We start from the raw sequence: 18,821 nt of genomic DNA, 5'->3' as shown, positions 1-18,821 counted from the left end.
CCCCGGACCCCTTCCCGCGGACAGACAGACAAAGGCCTCCAGGCCCCGGACCCTGCGGGGCCACGCCAGGCGGACCCCTGGGTCCCCAAATGGCGCATCTGTGAGCGCCTCGCAGCCGGGCCCTCGGTCAAGGGTGACGCTGGCGGCGGCGCGGCTGGTCCCTTTTGCGCGCTTCTTTTGTGCCCGACTCCGGGCTGAAATGTTTACATGGACCCAGTGATGCATCGATCGGGCGGGCGCAGCATCCCCGGGCTGATTGTGGACGGCACAGATTTCAGCGTGGCCCCGGGATGAAATCTGGCCCTGCACACTCCCTCTGTGACCTTGGGGGGAGCGACTTCCCTTTTTTTGAGTCTCGTTCATGGACTTTGAGTGGTGGTGATCATTAGACCTTTCACCGTGGTTATTAAATTAGATGATGTGCGGGAGGCACGCACGCAGGGCCCCGGCTCCTAGGAGGCGCTCAATGAATTCTCGCTGTCATTGTCATTATTATTATTGTTGTTATTACAACTGTCCCCATTTTAGAGATGGGGAATGGAGACATCATTCATGCCGCTACGCCAAGGTCACACCGGGAGTGAGTGAGTGAATGCCGGTGGGGTTTTGAACTAGGTCCCTCGCCGGGGTCCCTCTTACCACTGGACCCCACTGCTGTCCCTGTTTCCAAGGCTGCCTTGGATTCGTGGCCCCCTGCCTTTGAGTCTCTGTAAAGCTGAGGGGGTGTTTCTCTCCTCGTAGGTGGCCTTCCCTTATGAAACACTACAGCCCCACCGACTACGTCAATTGGTTGGAAGAGTATAAAGTTCGGCAAAAAGCTGGGTTAGAAGCGCGGAAGATTGTAGCCTCGTTCTCAAAGAGGTTCTTTTCAGAGCACGTAAGGATCTGTTGATGTGGCCCTAAGCTTTGGCCTGCTGGTGTATGTGTCTGGGTCTGCAGGCATGAGCTCATCCAGCTCTTTTTCGTATCTCCCTTTTCAATGCTCTCACAATCCCTTACTCGCTTAGATGGCTGCAAGAGTCATTGTGTCCTTTTCCTCCTATTCCAACAACACGAAGCCATTTGTCTGTGCCAGCTTTACTTTTCTAAAGCCAGAGAGAGAATGGGGGTGGAGGGAGCAGGGAGGGACCCACGCAACACAATGTAGACGGAGGCCAGATCAGCATTATTTCTCAAGTGAGTTCAACGGATTTTTTTTGCAACCCCTACGTTATTTGGGGAATCATCAATGATTGAACACTATAAATTTCTCCCGGTTGTTTTCCCAGAAGGGTTGACGAAATTAATGTGGTTCTTCTCTCTGGCTTTGCAGGTTCTACCCAGTAGTGAACTGCATTATTTGTTAAGGTAACAGAGGATTAAAAGCTTCCTACAAATCAGAGTTGTTACTCCCTGAAATAAATTGTCTTTCATTCATTATCCCTGAAAAGTTTTTGTTTTTTTTTTTTTTAATATTGCTGAAATACATGGTGGGTTTTTTGGGTTTTTTTTTTCTTTCTTTCTTCAAAATGTCTCATGGAAGTTTCTTTTTTCTTTTTTTGAGACAGAGTCTTGCTTTGTCTCCCTGGCTGGAGTGCAGTGGCACAGTCTCAGCTTACTGCAACCTCCTGCTCCTGGGCTCAAGCAATTCTCATATCTCAGTCTCCCTAGTAGCCAGGACTACAGACATGCGCCACCATACCTGGATACTTCTTGTATTTTTAGTAGAGATGGGGTTTCACCATGTTGGTCAGGCTGGTCTTGAACTCCTGGCCTCAAGTGATCTGCCGGCCTCGGCAAACCAAAGTGTTGGGATTATAGGCATGAGCCACCATGCCTGGCCTCACGGAAGTTTCTGTATCTTCTCATCCCTTTTTGTAACTCTGGAAAATAATCCACACTAATGTTTTGAGTTCAACAAACTATTAGATTATTTATTTCTGGTTGGGGTTCTAGAAATAGAGCCAATCTGATTTATTTCTCTTTTTTGTTTTACTAAAGACTCCTTTGGATTCTCTAATTTTATTTACTGTTAGTTAATGGAGTTCATAATTTGAAATGTTTTCAAGGCTTTTCAAGTTTTGAAAGGGAAAATTTGAACTTTGGACAAATTTGAATGTTTTCCCCTATGGAGAATACAAATAGACGTTCCTTAGTGTAACTGGTTTCTATAAATATTTATTAGCGTTAGAATAAACAGAATTTGTATTCTACTTTGGAGAAGCCATGCCCTGGCTAAAAGCATTCGTAATCAAAAATTGTAAATGCTGATCTGAATGTGTTTGCACATACATAGATTTTGGTACTAGCTATGTTTGGTGCAATTGGTCATGGACTATGAGCCTGCAACCTCCTCTCGTCCAGCTGGTTTTGTGTATGTTTTGAACAGTCTGTGCCTCTGTATAATAATGATGGATTGTTGTGTTTTTTCCTCAGCTCCCCCTTTCCCTGTACCACTGCTTAATTAGAAGTATGTCAAGGACTTTGAACACAGCGGGAGCATACTTAACATTAATCTGTGGGTGGGTGATTGCTTTGGCCCAGGATCTTGGTGTTCCTGTGTTCTCGGAACGCACACAGGTTGACCTGAAATGTTCTGGCTACTTGCAAAAAGAAAACTGAGAGAAGCCATAGAATTTTAAACTGAGAAGTTGTTTTTTGTTTTTTTTTTTTGAGACGGAGTTTCACTCTTGTTGCCCAGGCTGGAGTGCAATGGCGTGATCTCGGCTCACTGCAACCTCTGCCTCCCGGGTTCAAGTGATTCTCCTGCCTCAGCCTCCCGAGTAGCTGGGATTACTGGCGTGCACCACTACACCTGGCTAATTTTGTATTTTTAGTAGAGACTGGGTTTCTCCATGTTGGTCAGGCTGGTCTCGAACTCCTGACCTCAGGTGATCCGCCCACTTCAGCCTCCCAAAGTGCTGGGATTACAGGCGTGAGCCGCCATGCCAGGCCTTAACTGAGAAGACCTTAAAGCCATTTACACCTGAATTTACAGAGGAGAAAGCATGCCCAGTGGATTACAGGAGCTGCCTGATCTCCCAGGCTTACCTCCTGGGCCCTTTTCTCTTAGTTGAGTACAGCATAGACTATGTGAAGTAGTCATTAGGAGATTTTGTAGTTCTAGTCCTTGTTCAGGCTGGAGTGCAGTGGCACGATCTCAACTCACTGCAGCCTCTGCCTCCTGGGTTCAAGCGATTCTCCTGCCTCAGCCTCCCAAGTGGCTGGGATTACAGACATGCGCCACCATGCCTGTCTAATTTTGTATTTTTAGTAGAGAAAGGGTTTCCTCCATGTTGGTCAGGCTGGTCTTGAACTCCCGATCTCAGGTGATCTGCCTGCCTCGCCCTCCCAAAGTGCTGGGATTACAGGCATGAGCCACCGCACCCGGCTGCTGCTGCTGCTTTTTTTTTTTTTTCAGACGGAGTTTCATTCTTGTTGCCCAGGCTGGAGTGCAATGGTGCGATCTCGGCTCACTGTAACCTCTGCCTCCCGGGTTCAAGTGATTCTTCTGCCTCAGCCTCCCAAGTAGCTGGGATTACAGGCATGCCTGGCTAATTTTGTATTTTTAGTAGAGACAGGGTTTCACCATGTTGATCAGGCTGGTGTCAAACTCCTTACCTCAGGTTATCCGCCTGCCCTGGCCTCCCAAAGTTCTGGGATTACAGTCAGGAACCACTGTGCCCGGCCAGAGCTAGTTTTCTTTACATTAGAACTCTGAGTTGTCAGTTTCAGAAATTTCAATCTATGAAAACATAATTGATTGCAAATAACAAGAAGATCTCAGTAAATTATTGTTACTTTATGTTATTTTCTACCCATGACTGGTAGTGCAAGGTAGTGTAGAATAACTGTTAGCACTGTCTTTAGTAGTGGGCATCTTTATTTCAGCTCAAATTTGTGAGAGTGACAGTTGCATCAATACTCATAATTGAGGCCTACTTGTATGTGTCTTCTTCATAGGTTCCTTGTAATGGCTTCAGTGACATTGAGAACCTTGAAGGACCAGAGATTTTTTTTGAGGATGAACTGGTGTGTATCCTAAATATGGAAGGAAGGTAAGCCATAGCTTTAGCAGGGATTTGTTTGTTTTAATAAGTCCAGAATAAATTGCTGTAATTTCTGTGTGGCTAAACCCTGGAACATGTGATTCCAAATATTTCATGCCTGGTCATAGTTATAGTTTTGAAAAGTTTTGTGTATATTAGGTAGATACACTAAGACAATTGACATACAAAGAAACCTTACAAAAATCCTTTTGGAAAGAAAATGGAATTAATGTTTAGCTCTACTGTGGGTGTTGTTTAGAAACCTTCTGGTAATAGGCCGGGCACGGTGGCTCACGCCTGTAATCCGAGCACTTTGGGAGGCCGAAGTGGGTGGATCCTCTGAGGTCAGGAGTTCGAGACCAGCCTGGCCAACATGGTGAAACCCCATCTCTACTTAAAAACATACAAAAAATTAACTGGGTATGGTGGTATGCACCTGTAATCCCAGCTACTCGGGAGGCTGAAGCAGGAGAATCACTTGAACCCAGGAGGCGGAGGTTGCAGTGAGCCGAGATTGTGTCATTGCACTCCAGACTGGGGGACAAGAGCGAGACTTCATCTCAAAAAAAGAGAAACCTTCTGGTAATAGAAATCATCCTTCCTTCATTATTACCTTTCCACTTACTACCAAATTTGCCTATCATGAATTGAATCTTTTAATTTAAAAATGATAATTTCTTAGGCATGTCTTAATTTAATGGATGATTTTTTACAATTTCTGAATTGTAGTACAAAATAATCTTACTTTGGTCTTTGAACACTGTAGGTCTTTGGGTGAGCCTTTCTTTTATCTTCCAGTCAGAAAACTGTGTACTTAGGGACTCACTTGATCAAGAAGAACCCCTTATTTCTTGGTTATTGCTTAAAATTTCATATGCCTTTTATTTTCTGCTGTGAAGGTTAATTTCCAGTTTTTACCTGAAAGATGACTGGGCTTCCAGCCTAACTTGCCTGTGGAAAAGACTTTCTGCTCTGAAAGTTCTGAAAACTTTCTAGTGATGGAAGATAAGAATGCTAGTTTAACATCTTCCTTAAAAGGAATCTTTGTGAAATATCTCACAAACAAGGCATAAAATATTTCTGTTGTTTTTTTAAAGGGGATTTAGGAGAGAGAAATATCTATCAGTGGAACAACTGTGGGTAGAGGTAAGATGTGTCACTATTCTAGGCCTTGGATGAGTTCAGATGCAGAGGTCATTTTTCCATTTCTATTTTGGTTTATCTATAAATGAATTGAAGTATGATCTAGTAGTCAGTATTGTGCAGTCTTAAAAATAAAAGCTGACTTGTGTTTTTTTAATGTGCATATGTACTTTTAAATACAATGGGACCTCATACATACTTTGTTGGTTGTTTTGGTTTGATGTTTAGTACAGACTGGGTTTTTTTCTTATTTATGCTGTTTCCTTTTTCCTCCCTATTCCCTCTGTTTACATTGGCCTTTCCTGCCCCCACCTCTGTAGTTCTTGATAACAGCCCAGGTTGCATTCTTCATGCTGGCAGACAGTGATGAGTATGGGAAGGGACCGTTATTGCACAAAATTGGGATCACATAATAGGTACTTTTCTATATTGTTTTTTCTCATTCAACAGTACCTTATGGAAATCCATCCCCTTCAATGGGTAAAACATCAAAATCACTTTTGTTAATGTCTACTTACTCTTCTGTGGTACGTTACATAATTTATTTACTTATTTTTATTTTTATTTTTTTGAGATGGAATTTCACTCTTGTTGCCCAGGCTAGAGTGTAGTGGCATGATCTTGGCAACCTCTGCCTCCTGGGTCGAAGAGATTCTCCTGCTTCAGCCTCCCGAGTAGCTGGGATTACAGGTGCCCGCCACCACACCCGGCTAATTTTGTATTTTTAGTAGAGACAGTGTTTCACCATGTTGGTCAGGCTGGTCTCAAACTCCTGATATCAGGTGATCTGCCGGTCTCGGCCTCTCAAAGTGCTAAGATAATGGGCGTGAGCCACTGTGCCCGACCTACATGATTTTCCTATAGATGGACAACCACTTTTTTTTTCCATTTTGTGTCACTGTGAGGAGTGATGTTTCTAGGCAGTAGTCTTGGGAATGGGTTTCCCAGTTCAGACTAGAGGTTGTTATTGAAAGACATAAAATAGATAGCATGTCCTGGAATGTGAAGACTTACTATCACAAAAAATGTCAGTTCTCCCCAAATTAATATATAAACCTAGTTTCATTCCAATTAGGATTCAAACAAAGTCTTTTTTTGGGAGGTGGTGAGCGGGGGGCAGTTGTTTTGCTTTTTTCTTTTCTTTCATTTAGATGTCATAAAATATATACAGAAGACTAAATTCACAAGAAGAGCCAAAAAACAATCTTTTAGTAATCATAATGGGAAACTGGCATCACTAGATATTAGGCCATCTTAGAAAGCTACTTGTAATCCAGACAGCACAGTAATTCAATAAAAATAGCTGCGTCAGTAGCAGAGGATAATTGACAAATGCATCCCAGAATAAAAGATAATTTAATATATTGAAACTCAGAGGGAAAAAAATGGATTTTTAAAGAAATGGTACTGGACATAACTGAATATCCATCTGGAAGAAAGGAAAACGTGCATCATACACAAACATTTTTCCAAAGGATTAAACAACTGAAATTTTTAAGTGATCACAGTGAACATTCCTTAAGAAAATAGGGGACTTCATGTAGTCTAGGGAAACCACCTTAACCAAGAATGACAATGCGGAGGCGGTGAACGAGCAGACACTTCTATATGGCCAAGAGACCATGAATAAAGTCAATAGAACTCGAGATACTGAAAAACATACAAAGGTTAGGAGGATGGCATTCACAGAAGAACAAATCCTAATGGCTAACAATCATGGAAAAAACCCTTTAACGCTCTATTCAAAAAGTATTAAATAGGCCGGGTGCAGTGGCTCATGCCTGTAATCCCAGCACTTTGGGAAGCCAAGTCCGTGGAGCATCTGAGGTCAGGAGTTGGAGACCAGCCTGGCCAACGTGGTGAAACCTTGTCTCTACAGAAAAATACAAAAATTAGGCAGACTTGATAGCAGGCACCAATAATCCCAGCTACTCGAGAGGCTTAGGCAGGAGAATTGCTCGAACCCGGGAGGCGCGGGAGGTGGAGGTTGCAGTGAGCTGAGATCACACCATTGCATTCCAGCCTGGGTGACAAGAGTGAAACTCCATCTCAAAAAAAAAAAAAAGTGTTAAACAACAATGAAGTACTGCCATTTTACGTATCAGATTCCCAAAAATGATGAAAATGCATAGCCAGTAAAGACATACATTATAGTCTTTTTAGAAATAAATACGAATAGGTTACCCCTTGGCCCAACACATATATTTTGACCTTAAAAAAGGATTGTTTGTTTTAGAAACAGTCTCACTCCGTCACCCAGGCTGGAATGCCATGATGCAATCATAGCTTACTGCAGAATCAAACCCTTGGGCTCAAGTGATCATCCTGCCTTAGCCTCCCGAGTAGTTAGGACTACAGGCACTTCCCATTACACCTGGCTAATTTTTTCTATTTTTTGTATAGATGGAGTCTTGCTTTGTTGCCCAGGCAGGTATTAAACTCCTGGCCTCAAGAGATCTTCCCGGCCAGGCATGGTGGCTCATACCTGTAATCACCGCATTTTGGGAGGCTGAGGCGGGTTGATGACTTGAGGTCAGTGATCCTGGCTACTCGGGAGGCTGAGACAGGAGAAGTGCTTGAACTCGGGAGGCTGAGGTTGCAGTAAGCCAAGATTGCACCGCTGCACTCCAGCCTGGGCGACAGACTCGGTCCCAAAAAAAAAAAGGATCCTTTTGCTTTGGCCTCCCAATGTGCTGGGATTACAGGTGTGAGCCACCATGCCCAGCCCTGTTTATTTTTTGAGACAGGGTTTCATCCTGTTGCCTAGGCTGGAGTACAGTGGTGCAATCATGGCTCACTGTAACCTTGAACTCCTGGGTTCAAGGGATCCTCTGGCCTCAGCCTCCTGAGTAGCTAGGAGTATAGGCATGTGCCATCATGCCTGGCTAATTTTTATTTGGTAGAGACAGTGTCTTACTATGTTGCCCAGGCTGGTCTTGAACTCTTGGCTTCAAGTGATCCTCCCACCTTGGCCTTCCAAAGTGCTAGGACTATAAGTGCGAGCCAACAAACAAATAAGGTTGTTTTTAAATGATAGAATACCCCACATTTAAAAATATTTTGGGATATCAGTTTCCATGGAAGACCCTATTTGTATTCATTCCTGGCAAATGCTTGTGGTTTGGATATGGAAAGCATGGGAAGGAAAAAGTGTAGTTTCCATAAATACTAAAGCATCAGTTGGAAATCAGTTTGTGTTTATGATGTGCTATGTGGTCTTAAAAAAGAGGATGCCCTACAATAAAGATTAGAAACAGCATAGTAAAAGGGCATACACTGAGCCAGGCGTGCTGGCTCATACCTGGAGTCCCAGCACTTTGGGAGGCTGAGGCGGGCAGATCACCTGAGGTCCGGAGTTTGAGACCAGTGTGGCCAACGTGGAGAAACCTCGTCTCTACTGAAAATACAAAAAATTAGCCGGGCATGGGGGTGCATGCCTGTAATCCCAGCTACTCAAGAGGCTGAAGCAAGAGAATTGCTTGAACCTGGGAGGCGGAGGTTGCAGTGAGCTGAGATTGTGCCACTGCACCCCACCCTAGGTGACAAAGTGAGATTCAGTCTCAAATAAATAGATAGATGGATTAGATAGATAGATAGATAAATAAATGCATACATTGTACCCAAGAAAAGTGTCCCAGAATGACCAATACTGAGACATATTTTAGTAAAATTACTGGATTTTAAAGACAGGAAAGTCCTTTGAGCATCCAAGCAAAAAAGATAAAGTCGTTTATAAGGAAAAGAAAATGAGAATATCATCAGACTTTTCAACAGAATTTTTTATGCCAAAGGAAAAAATAACTTATTTAAGATGCTCAATGATCTAAGGAAAATGTCAGCCAAGGATTTTTATATCCAGCCAAACTGACTTCCAGATATGAAGACTACACACAAACTTAACAACTTACAAGAATTCAGTGACTTTTCAGTCCTTCCTGAGAAATCTCCTGGAAAATGAATTTCAAATGACCAAAAACCACTCCCCTCACCCCCCACAAAAAAAAAAAAGAGAAAACAGAAAAACACGGACAGTGAGCACTAAATATGTATTTGTCGATTTAAATTCAAATGAGGGTTCTAGGGAAGAAAGTATTCCATGTGTACTGTCTGTAAGACATGTCAGTATAAATACAATGCATCTTTTTAAATGAATGGACAGTGGGGGAGAACATATGCAAATTATTTACCTGTTTTCAGTAATCATAAAAGTGATGAGTAATCCCAGCACTTTGGGCGGCTGAGGTGGGCAGATCATGAGGTCAAGAGATTGAGACCATCCCTGCCAACGTGGTGAAACCCCGTCTTTACTAAAATACTTAAAAAAAAAAATTAGCTTGGTGGGGTGACACCGCCTGTAATCCCAGCTACTTGGGAGGCTGAGGCAGGAGAATAGCTTGAACCCGGCAGATGGAGATTGCAGTGAGCCGAGATCGCACCACTGCACTGCAGCCTGGCGACAGAGCGAGACTCCGTCTCAAAAGTGATAAGAACATTAGTCTTGTTATTCTGAGGGCTGGTGTGTGTGTATGAGAGAGAGCTGTGGAATGAAGTAAATGAATAACAATGTGATATTCTAATTTTATCACCTGTGATATCCTGGAGCAGCAGAATTCTCCTGGAATAAAGAAGACATAAGATAGAAGGTCAGAGCCGTATATTTTTGAATTAGAAGTGTCAGTATGAACTCAAAAGGTATTTTATGTTTAAATGCATGTAGGTATATGTAAGTGCGTGTGCATATGTACATGTACACACACGTGCACATAAACACTAGGCTTCCTAGGTCTGTCCACTGAAAAGATCTAGAAACAATAACCAACCTAGTGGAACTGATCTTCCCTGGTATCCAGATTGTCATCTTGATACATTTTCCACAAAAGAAGCCAGGGTTTTTGGAGAAAGACTGGTTCTGTGTCCAGTGCAAGGATTTTAAAAGATGAGCCTGGAGCATCCTGGAAACCTAACCAGATAGTAAGAAAACTGACACTACTTTATGTCGGAAGTATTGAGGAACCAATGTGAAGAGGCTTCCAGTGGCCAAAGATGTGACAGTTTGAGCATCAGTGTGGATAATAACAGGAATGGATTGAAATGCATCGAATATGCTTAGCTCTATGAGTTCATAATAATACTAAAAACAATTGGTCACCTTTGAGGGATAAATAGAAACCCACATCATTATTTTGAAAAATTGTAAATAGAAGATATCAGCATTTATCCTGCCTTTTCCATGGAGGTTTTTCCTTATAGAAGTATCACAGCTAATGAATTAAGAAGGGTTGGTTGAATTCTAATGTCACCACTTCGTAACCTCAAATGAATTAACAGATCAAGACATTGCGTAGCAGTGCTGCTGACATCACAAAAGAGACACCCAGGCATTATTGCCTCCTGATGGGAGAATGCACTACCTTCTATGAAGTTGTCTTGCTAAATTAATGAAATCTGTATCTCATGTAGCCTCTACATCCAATTTACAGGAGATCAGAAGACAGAAGAACATGTTAAACTACATCATGTGGGTACACTCAGCAAATTCCAGATGATGGGAAACTGCAGGTCTAACAACCTAGATTCTTCAACAAATAAAATGCAAGGGGAAAAAAAGATGGAGGAGGATCCTGTAGATTAAGAGATTTAAAAGGCATCAAAACAGACTCGCCTGTTTAGGGATGCATATTTCATGGTAGTACTAAAGAGAAAAGCAAGAAAGTGATGATCGTAGAGGTGTGGTTTGTGATTATTGTTGAGGGGGGCCCCAGAGGGCTTCTTGGCTGTTTGCAAAGTTTTCTTTTTTCTTTCTTTTTTTTTTTTCAGACAAGTCTCCCTCTGTCGCCCAGGCTGGAGTGCAGTGGCACCATCTTGGCTCACTGCAAGCTCCGCCTCCCGGGTTCACGCCATTCTCCTGCCTCAGCCTCCCGAGTAGCTGGGACTGCAGGTGCCCGCCACCACGCCCAGCCAATTTTTTGTATTTTTAGTAGAGACGGGGTGTCACCGTGTTAGCCAGGATGGTCTCGATCTCCTGACCTCGTGATCCGCCCGCCTCGGCCTCCCAAAGTGCTGCGATTACAGGCATGAGCCACTGTGCTGGCCACAAAATTTTCTGTCTTGGCAAGAGTGGTAGATCCAGGAACGCGTCTTATAATGATTCATTAAGCTACTTGTTCGTTTCACGCAATTTTCTAGACTGATATGTTGTACAGCTCAAAGATTAAAAAGTAGATGAAACATAGATCATTCTGCAGGTTTTCATTGACCTCCCTCAAGATTGGCAAGTTGTTTGTTTCTTCATGATGTCAGCCAGATAAGTTTCATCACTGTCTCTCTCCTATTTCTTATAATCCCCATATATATTTGGGATATGTGGTGAAGAATTTTATTCACTCAACAAGTGTTATGGAACATCTACTATGTGCCAAACGCTATTCTAGGCACTAGGGATACAGCAGTGAACAACACACAAAAAAATCCCTGCCTTCATTGGGCTTATACTGTAGTGGGGGAGATAGGCACTAAGAAAAATAAGAAATTGGTTACATTAGAAAATGAAAAATGCTATAGAGAAATATAATCGGGGAAGAAGGCAGGGGAATGGTGAGGTGGTGCCATTTAAAATAATGTAGGGGGCCTTACTCAAGGGGACATTTGAGTTGAAACCTAGGAGGAGGTGAGAACAGACTGCAGTCTCCGGGGAGAATGTACCAGGCAGAAGGAACAGGGCACTAAGGTGAGCACCCGCCAGACAGTAAAGGAACAGCTGGAATGCTTGGGTGGCCAGACTGAGGGGGAGTGGCAGGAATTGGGGTCAGAGGTAATGGGGCGAGAGTTCAAGAGACCTTTTAGGTCCTCATTAGGACTGGGCTTTTTCTTGGAGCAAGGTGGGAAACTGCTGGAGACTTGGAGTCGAGGATTGGGTGACATTACTGTACATGTTACTGGAGTGCTGTGGCTGCCGTATTGAGGGTAGACTGGAGGGGCCAGGTCTGAAGCGGGAAGCTGAGGTAGGAGGATATTGCTGCAACACAGAGAAATGCTGATGGTGGCGTGTGGGAGTAATTGGGAAGTGTGCACATTTTGGATGTGATTTGAAGATAATACTGATAGCTTTGGCTGACAGGTCTTGAGTATGGCTTATGAGAGAAAGCAAGGCATCCAGTATGACTTGCAGGTTTTTGGCCTCACTAGAATGATGGAGATGCCTTGATCTGAGATGAGGGTGACTCTGGGAGGGGAAGAAAGATGAAGGTGGTCAGCTCTCTAAGCGGGATGTAGAGTGGATGGATAATAGTTGATATACAAGTCTGGAGTTCAAGAGAGAACTCTGGTCTGGAAAATAGGAGTTTTCATAATATGTGAAACCATGAGCAACTCACCGTGGCAGTGAGTGCCCAGGCCCAAGTGGCCCAAGGAGGGGGACCAGCAAAGGGTTCTAGATGCCTCCCCATCTTCTGAACCTCCCCCAGCTCAATTCCTTTTTCAGGCTGCTCTTCCATTTCCTTTTACCAAAGATACAGGCAAGTATGTCTGAAGCCAGACAGATAACTGTTCCTCCAATTTCAGTACAACTAATTTATATTACAATTCAAAGACTGCTATCTACTTCCATTATAATTATGATAAGATAATGAACCAATTATATTTTTCTTGTTCAGCAAACTACATGGTATGTTAGTGTAATGTAAAAAATAGATAACTGAAAATTTTCAAATCTTAATTCTTACTGACTTGTTTGTTTCCAGAAAAGCTTTGACCTGGAAATACTACGCAAAAAAAATTCTTTACTACCTGCGGCAACAGAAAATTTTAAATAATCTTAAGGCCTTTCTTCAGCAGCCAGATGACTATGAGTCATACCTTGAAGGTGGGTATTTTCCCATATATGTGGACAGTAGCAGTTCTATAGGTAACTGATTTTTTAAGACCAGCAGAGGGAATTGTTGTGTTCCTTGTGGTGAAGAAGTGGAAAAGTAAATCATGTTTCGTGGGCTTCTGCAGATTGGATTATAGGGCCTGACCAATGAGGTAGTTCAAACTATTAAATTTAGAGCTAAGATTTTATCAAAGTCCACTAAAGAAATAGTGTTTTTTAAAGATGCATCATTGGCTTAAAGTGTGAGAGTGATACTTTAGCTAATGAAGTGAATTCCTATTTTTCTGAGCTTTAAGGCATGATTTCCAAATCAGAGGTAAATGTATCCAATTTTGTCTCCCTGTGACCTTCAGTAAATCCCTTAACCTCTCGGGTTGGAGTTTATTGAGGACAGAATGTTCTTGGGCATCAGTGAGTCTGCTTGTCCATAATGAAAGGTGAGAAGGAAGAAGTTGAGTGGACAGGCAAGAAGAAAGGAGTGGAGAATCTTCTTGTTCTTATTAAGTTGAACAGGAACAAAGTGAGACTTCCATTTTTTAAAAGTGATTTTGAATTCCTAAAATATTACACAAACATTCCCATACATTATGGTTATGAAATATAAATATGACTGGTCATTTACTTTTACTCCCTACTTCTGGTGATTTACCAGATTGTTGATTTTTTTGCATTCCAGTGTATCTCATAGTCATGTTCCTATTCTGTTACTATTTAAAAAAAAAAAAAATTATGTATTTATTTTTAGAGATGGGATCTTGCTATGTCACCTATGCTAGGTTCAAACTCCTGTGCTCAAGTGCCACCACACCTGGCTGGCTTCTATAACTAGTCTCATGCAGTCTATGGCTACCTCTCCTGGCAACAGCTTTCTGAGTAATACTTGATTTCATGAACATTATCCCCTCTTCCCTCCAAGTCAGCCAATATATCAGTGCCAGCCCAATTAGAAACCTAGCTTTCACCACTGCGTGTGAAACCTGCAGTGTGGACAACTGATTTCCCTTTTATATTAAACCTCTACCTGCTTTTCAGTGCCCTGCATAATCTGGTCCAGACCTATGCTCCGTACTCTCCAGGATGTCCCATTTGCTCCAGCCAGGCCATTGTCTAGACTGGTGCCCCACAAATACACCTGGCTTCACTTCCTCATTCATGATATCCCTCCTCCTCATAATCCCTCTTGAAAATCCTACTCCCCTCCATAATTCAGCTCAAGCCTCACTTCCATTAAATTTCCACTGACTACTTGGAGATTTTATTCACCTCACAGCTACAGCAGCATTTAATAGTAAACTGTCTTGTATTTTTTCTGTTTCCTGTGTATACATTTTGTTTCTGTAACTAGTCCCTAAGCTTCATGTGTTGTGGTCTTCGTGTTAGGATCACTGTATACCCCACAATGCTTAGTGTAAATGCTTATCAAGTGTGTGAAAACCTAGTATCATCCAAAAGGAAGTGAAACATCTCACCACCCTAGAATTCCCTCATTTGTATAGTGGAGTTGAAAAGCATCCTATCTTCTGTTTATTTCACAGTTAAGAGTAGTGTGTATATATATATATATATATATACACATATATATATATATACATATATATATACACACATATATATATATTTGTAGCTTATGTATGAAAACAAATACTCCTTTTTCATTTTCTAAATACAAAGTTATAATTTTCGAAGAACTTCCACATCAATGTCATAAGCATTGGGAAGCCATTGGAAAGTGTTTAGTAGTTGAGTGAATGACAGTTGACTCTCCAAGGTTCTGATCCTTGGTGAGTGACTAGAATAATGCTGATGCCGTCAAAGAAGTCTGAGAATCATAGCATTAGGAAAGAACAGACTTCAGAAATGTGCAGCATAAACTGCTTCAGCCTCCAGGTAGGGAAGCTGGGGCCCATGGAGGCCCAGGAGCCAGTCCCTGGCTGCTGGCAACACTGGGACTGGGGTCGAGGTGTCTTGACACTCATTCAACTGCTTTCAGCTCTGGAGCATTGGTAAGGGGGTCCAGGTTCTGAGCTGGTCTGGGATCTCTTGAATTTAACGTGACTCGAGAGCTTCCCACGTAACGGTGTCCTTACCCAAGTGATGCTGTTAGCCCTTCAGTCTCTGCTTCCAAAATTGCCTAAGACTGTGAAGAGGAGTGATTCTTAAGAGATTGTCTGCAGTGTGCTCTGTACAGCTTTTCAGCTGTACGTTCCCTGAGCGTAATTTGTTATCTCATTGGAAAGTAGGGTTAGCTCCAGAGTCCATTTACTGTTCGCCCTTGAGAGGTGTAATTTATTGAAATGGCACATCTGTCATGGAGGGCTTTCAGAATTTTTTTTTTGTTAAAGGAACTGCCTTATACCATTAAGTTTTCAGAGTTGTTGGATTTGGAACCTGTAAGAGCTAGGGAGAGAGAAGTAGCTTGAAAAGATCTCCTTGATGTCATTTACTTTTCTTTGTAATAGAATATGAGACTCTGCCACATACCATGCAGTTTTTTAGTCCATGACTTCTGAGAGAAGTTTGGTTTGTGTATTTATTTTTTTTAAGTGTAAGCTACTTTGTTATGAAAATGTTTGTTGCTCCTTCTCAGTGTGTTAGCAGCAAGGTCCGTGGCCAAAACGTGAAGCTTATCCAGTGGGATGGTGTAAAGAGCCATGTCCCAGGATGTCCAGGGTAAAATGCCAAACTAATAAGAAAAGGGTAACGTAAGAATTTATTCGGTAATTCTTGTTCATTTTCAGGTGCTGTATATATTGACCAGTACTGCAATCCTCTCTCCGATATCAGCCTCAAAGACATCCAGGCCCAAATTGACAGCATCGTAGAGCTCGTTTGCAAAACTCTTCGGGGCATAAACAGTCGCCACCCCAGCTTGGCCTTCAAGGCAGGTGTGGCATTGCTTTGGATCCAGCTGTATTTACGAAAGAAAATCTAGAGGAATTGGTTAATTTGAGAGATTTGTTAGTGTGCTCCCATTATGTCACGAAAAAGTGATCAAATGATGTGACCACGTGTTTACCTGGTTGAAGTGCTGAACCTAAAACAGTTCAAATACATACTGTCTTCTGCTTCCTAGATTGGCAGCACTTGATTAATATTGCTAGGCCATTACCAATGTCTTCATCGTGTGGGTAGTTTGGGGCACCTGTCACAGCCTTATCTGTGCTTGGGTCCAGAGTAGATCTCTGTGTTTCAGGTGAATCATCCATGATAATGGAAATAGAACTCCAGAGCCAGGTGCTGGATGCCATGAACTATGTCCTTTACGACCAACTGAAGTTCAAGGGGAATCGAATGGATTACTATAATGCCCTAAACTTATATATGCATCAGGTAAATATAGGTACATAGTATATTACCATAGTAATATATGGTTATAGTAATATAGGTATAGTAATTTTATTTTCTTTTTTAGACACAGGGTCTTGCTCTGTTGCTCAGGCTGGAATGCAGTGGCGCAATCATAGCTTACTGCAGCCTCAAGCTCCTGGGTTCAAGCGATCCTGCCGCGTCACCCTCCTGAGAAGCTCGGACTATGTGCCACCATACCGGCTAATTTTTTTTTATTTTTTTTTTATTTTTTGTACAGATGAGGTCTTGCTGTGTTGCCCAGCCTGGTCTCAAACTCCTGGCCTCAAGTGATCCTCCCGCCTTGGCCTCCCAAAGCGCTGGGATTATAGGTGTGAGCCACTGTGCCCATCCTATATGTATTTTTTTAAGCTTCTGTCTGATAGACCGTACATTCTTGAAGGCCAGTACCATGCCTTCCGCCTCTGAGTGCTCAGTGAAACTTATTTTTCCTTCTGCTTTAAGGATATTGTTGTGGAGTTTATCTGTTTTCTCGTGGAGTATCCTCCGTATGCAAGCCCTTGAGATAGATTTTTGACTAAAAGTAGATATTCTCTGACTCTGGTCAGTTTGTATCTCATGAACACTAAACTGTGGAACTAATCAGGGTCCTCTTTTTGCACTGGCCTCTAGCCATTTGGGGAAACCTGTGGCCCAGCTGTGTCAAGTTTGCATCTGTTACATTTATTTTTTATTTGCTTTCTGCCTAGTTCTATTTTCATATTTATTTTATTGCCCTGTCTGCTACTTTTATTTTGCTATATTGTACACGCTTTTCCTTGAAACAGTTTTAAATTCTTTCTGGAAGAAGGGGGGCCTAAATCAGGGCTCGACCATCTTTTCCTATAAAAGGCCAGGCAGTAACTTATTTCAGCTTTGGCCAGGTGTGGTGGCTCACGCTGCAATCCCAGCAGTTTGGGAGGCCAAGGTGGGCGGGTCACCTGAGGTCAGGAGTTCGAGATCAGCCTGGCCAACATGGTGAAACCCCCTTTCTACTAAAAATACAAAAAAATTAGCCAGGCATGGTGGTGGTCGCCTATAATCCCAGCTACTTGTGAGGCAGAGGCAAGAGAATCGCTTGAACATGGCAGGTTGCAGTGAGCCGAGACTGCGCCATTGCACTCCAGTCTGGGCAACAGAGCGGGACTCCATCTCAAAAAAACAACAACAAAAAAAATTATTTCAGCTTTGAGGGCCATGTGGTCTCTGTTGTTTACCACCAAGTTCTGCCACTGTGGTGTAAAAGGAGGCACAGATAATGTAAAAACAACTGAGTGTGGCTGTGTCCAACAAAACTTTATATATGGTCATTGAATTCGAATTTCATGTTACTTTCATATGTCTTTGAATAGTATTAACTATTTTTTCAAACATTGAAAAACAAAACTTTTTCTTACACAAGCTGTACAAAAATAGCCGGTGGACCGGAATTGCCATGGACTATAGTTTACCGACCCCTGACCTAAAGAAGTGAAATACTCAAGCCTCACAAATGAGCATCATGCCCAATGCAAAATAGGTGCCTAATGAGAATGTTTATTGAAAGAATGAGAATGTATAGTTCATCCCAGTGAAGTAAAAGCATTTTTTCTGCTTTAGGTTTTGATTCGCAGAACAGGAATCCCAATCAGCATGTCTCTGCTCTATTTGACAATTGCTCGGCAGTTGGGAGTCCCACTGGAGCCTGTCAACTTCCCAAGTCACTTCTTACTAAGGTGGTGCCAAGGCGCAGAAGGGTGAGCATCCGTGACTCATTATCTGTGGTCCTGAAGATTCAATCCCTCTCTGCTGAGAGGCAGTCTGATTTTCAACATCAAGTTGGGTGTTACCACACAGGTTAAAAATGGGACTAGGGTGGTGATGGAACTGTTTTGTTTCCTGGCTGTATCAGTGTCAGTATTCTGGTTGTGTTATTTATACTATAACAGTTAGGATGGTACCATCAGGGGAGACTGGGAAAATGGTACTCTGGATCTTTCTGTATTTATTAAAACTGCATATGTGAATCTACAGTTATCTCAAAAAGTTTAGTTTTAAAAAATAAGACTCTGACTTCAGGGTCTTATGTGGTTCTGAGTCCCTTTGTTTCAAAGCAGATCAGATCAAAGAGTTCTTAAAGAAATTATTTCTTTTTATTCTTCTGTAAAATCTCCCCCTTTGTCCCACATGAGTGGGAGAGGAAGAGAGGAAGGGAGGGAAAGAAAGCCTGGGAGATTGAACAGGGTGGCCGTGTTCCCCTTCAGGCAAGGTTGGTGACTGATGAGAATTTTAGAGACCTGGTTACTGAGTTCTGTTTTGTTCTTTTTTAAACCTAGTGCTCTGTAGGGCAAAAAGCTCCTTTTTAGTTATAGTCTAGCTTTTCTGAAAGAAATAGTTCGACAGATGGAAATATATTCTCATTAAATCTACAATTTAGGGGAAAAGAAAAAAGTTAT

At 42.3% G+C, this 18,821-nt stretch overlaps 1 protein-coding gene across 2 annotated transcripts in view; it reads left to right on the top strand.

Moving 5' to 3' along the window:
- The window catches only part of FBXO21 (F-box protein 21), a 49,197-nt gene that overhangs the window by 397 nt on the left and 29,979 nt on the right, over positions 1-18,821 (top strand). For both annotated transcript variants that reach the window (XM_011928708.1, XM_011928707.1), the window contains exons 2-7: positions 742-877; positions 3,943-4,037; positions 12,911-13,032; positions 15,780-15,926; positions 16,235-16,371; positions 17,986-18,122. In XM_011928708.1, the coding sequence (XP_011784098.1) occupies positions 742-877; positions 3,943-4,037; positions 12,911-13,032; positions 15,780-15,926; positions 16,235-16,371; positions 17,986-18,122 (774 nt within the window). The remainder of the gene's footprint in view (positions 1-741; positions 878-3,942; positions 4,038-12,910; positions 13,033-15,779; positions 15,927-16,234; positions 16,372-17,985; positions 18,123-18,821) is intronic.

The sequence above is a fragment of the Colobus angolensis genome, unplaced genomic scaffold, assembly GCF_000951035.1.
Source record: "Colobus angolensis palliatus isolate OR3802 unplaced genomic scaffold, Cang.pa_1.0 Scaffold79, whole genome shotgun sequence".
Lineage (NCBI taxonomy): Eukaryota > Metazoa > Chordata > Mammalia > Primates > Cercopithecidae > Colobus > Colobus angolensis.
Note: the sequence above shows the minus strand (reverse complement) of the source record. Positions and strands in the feature narration are given on the sequence as shown.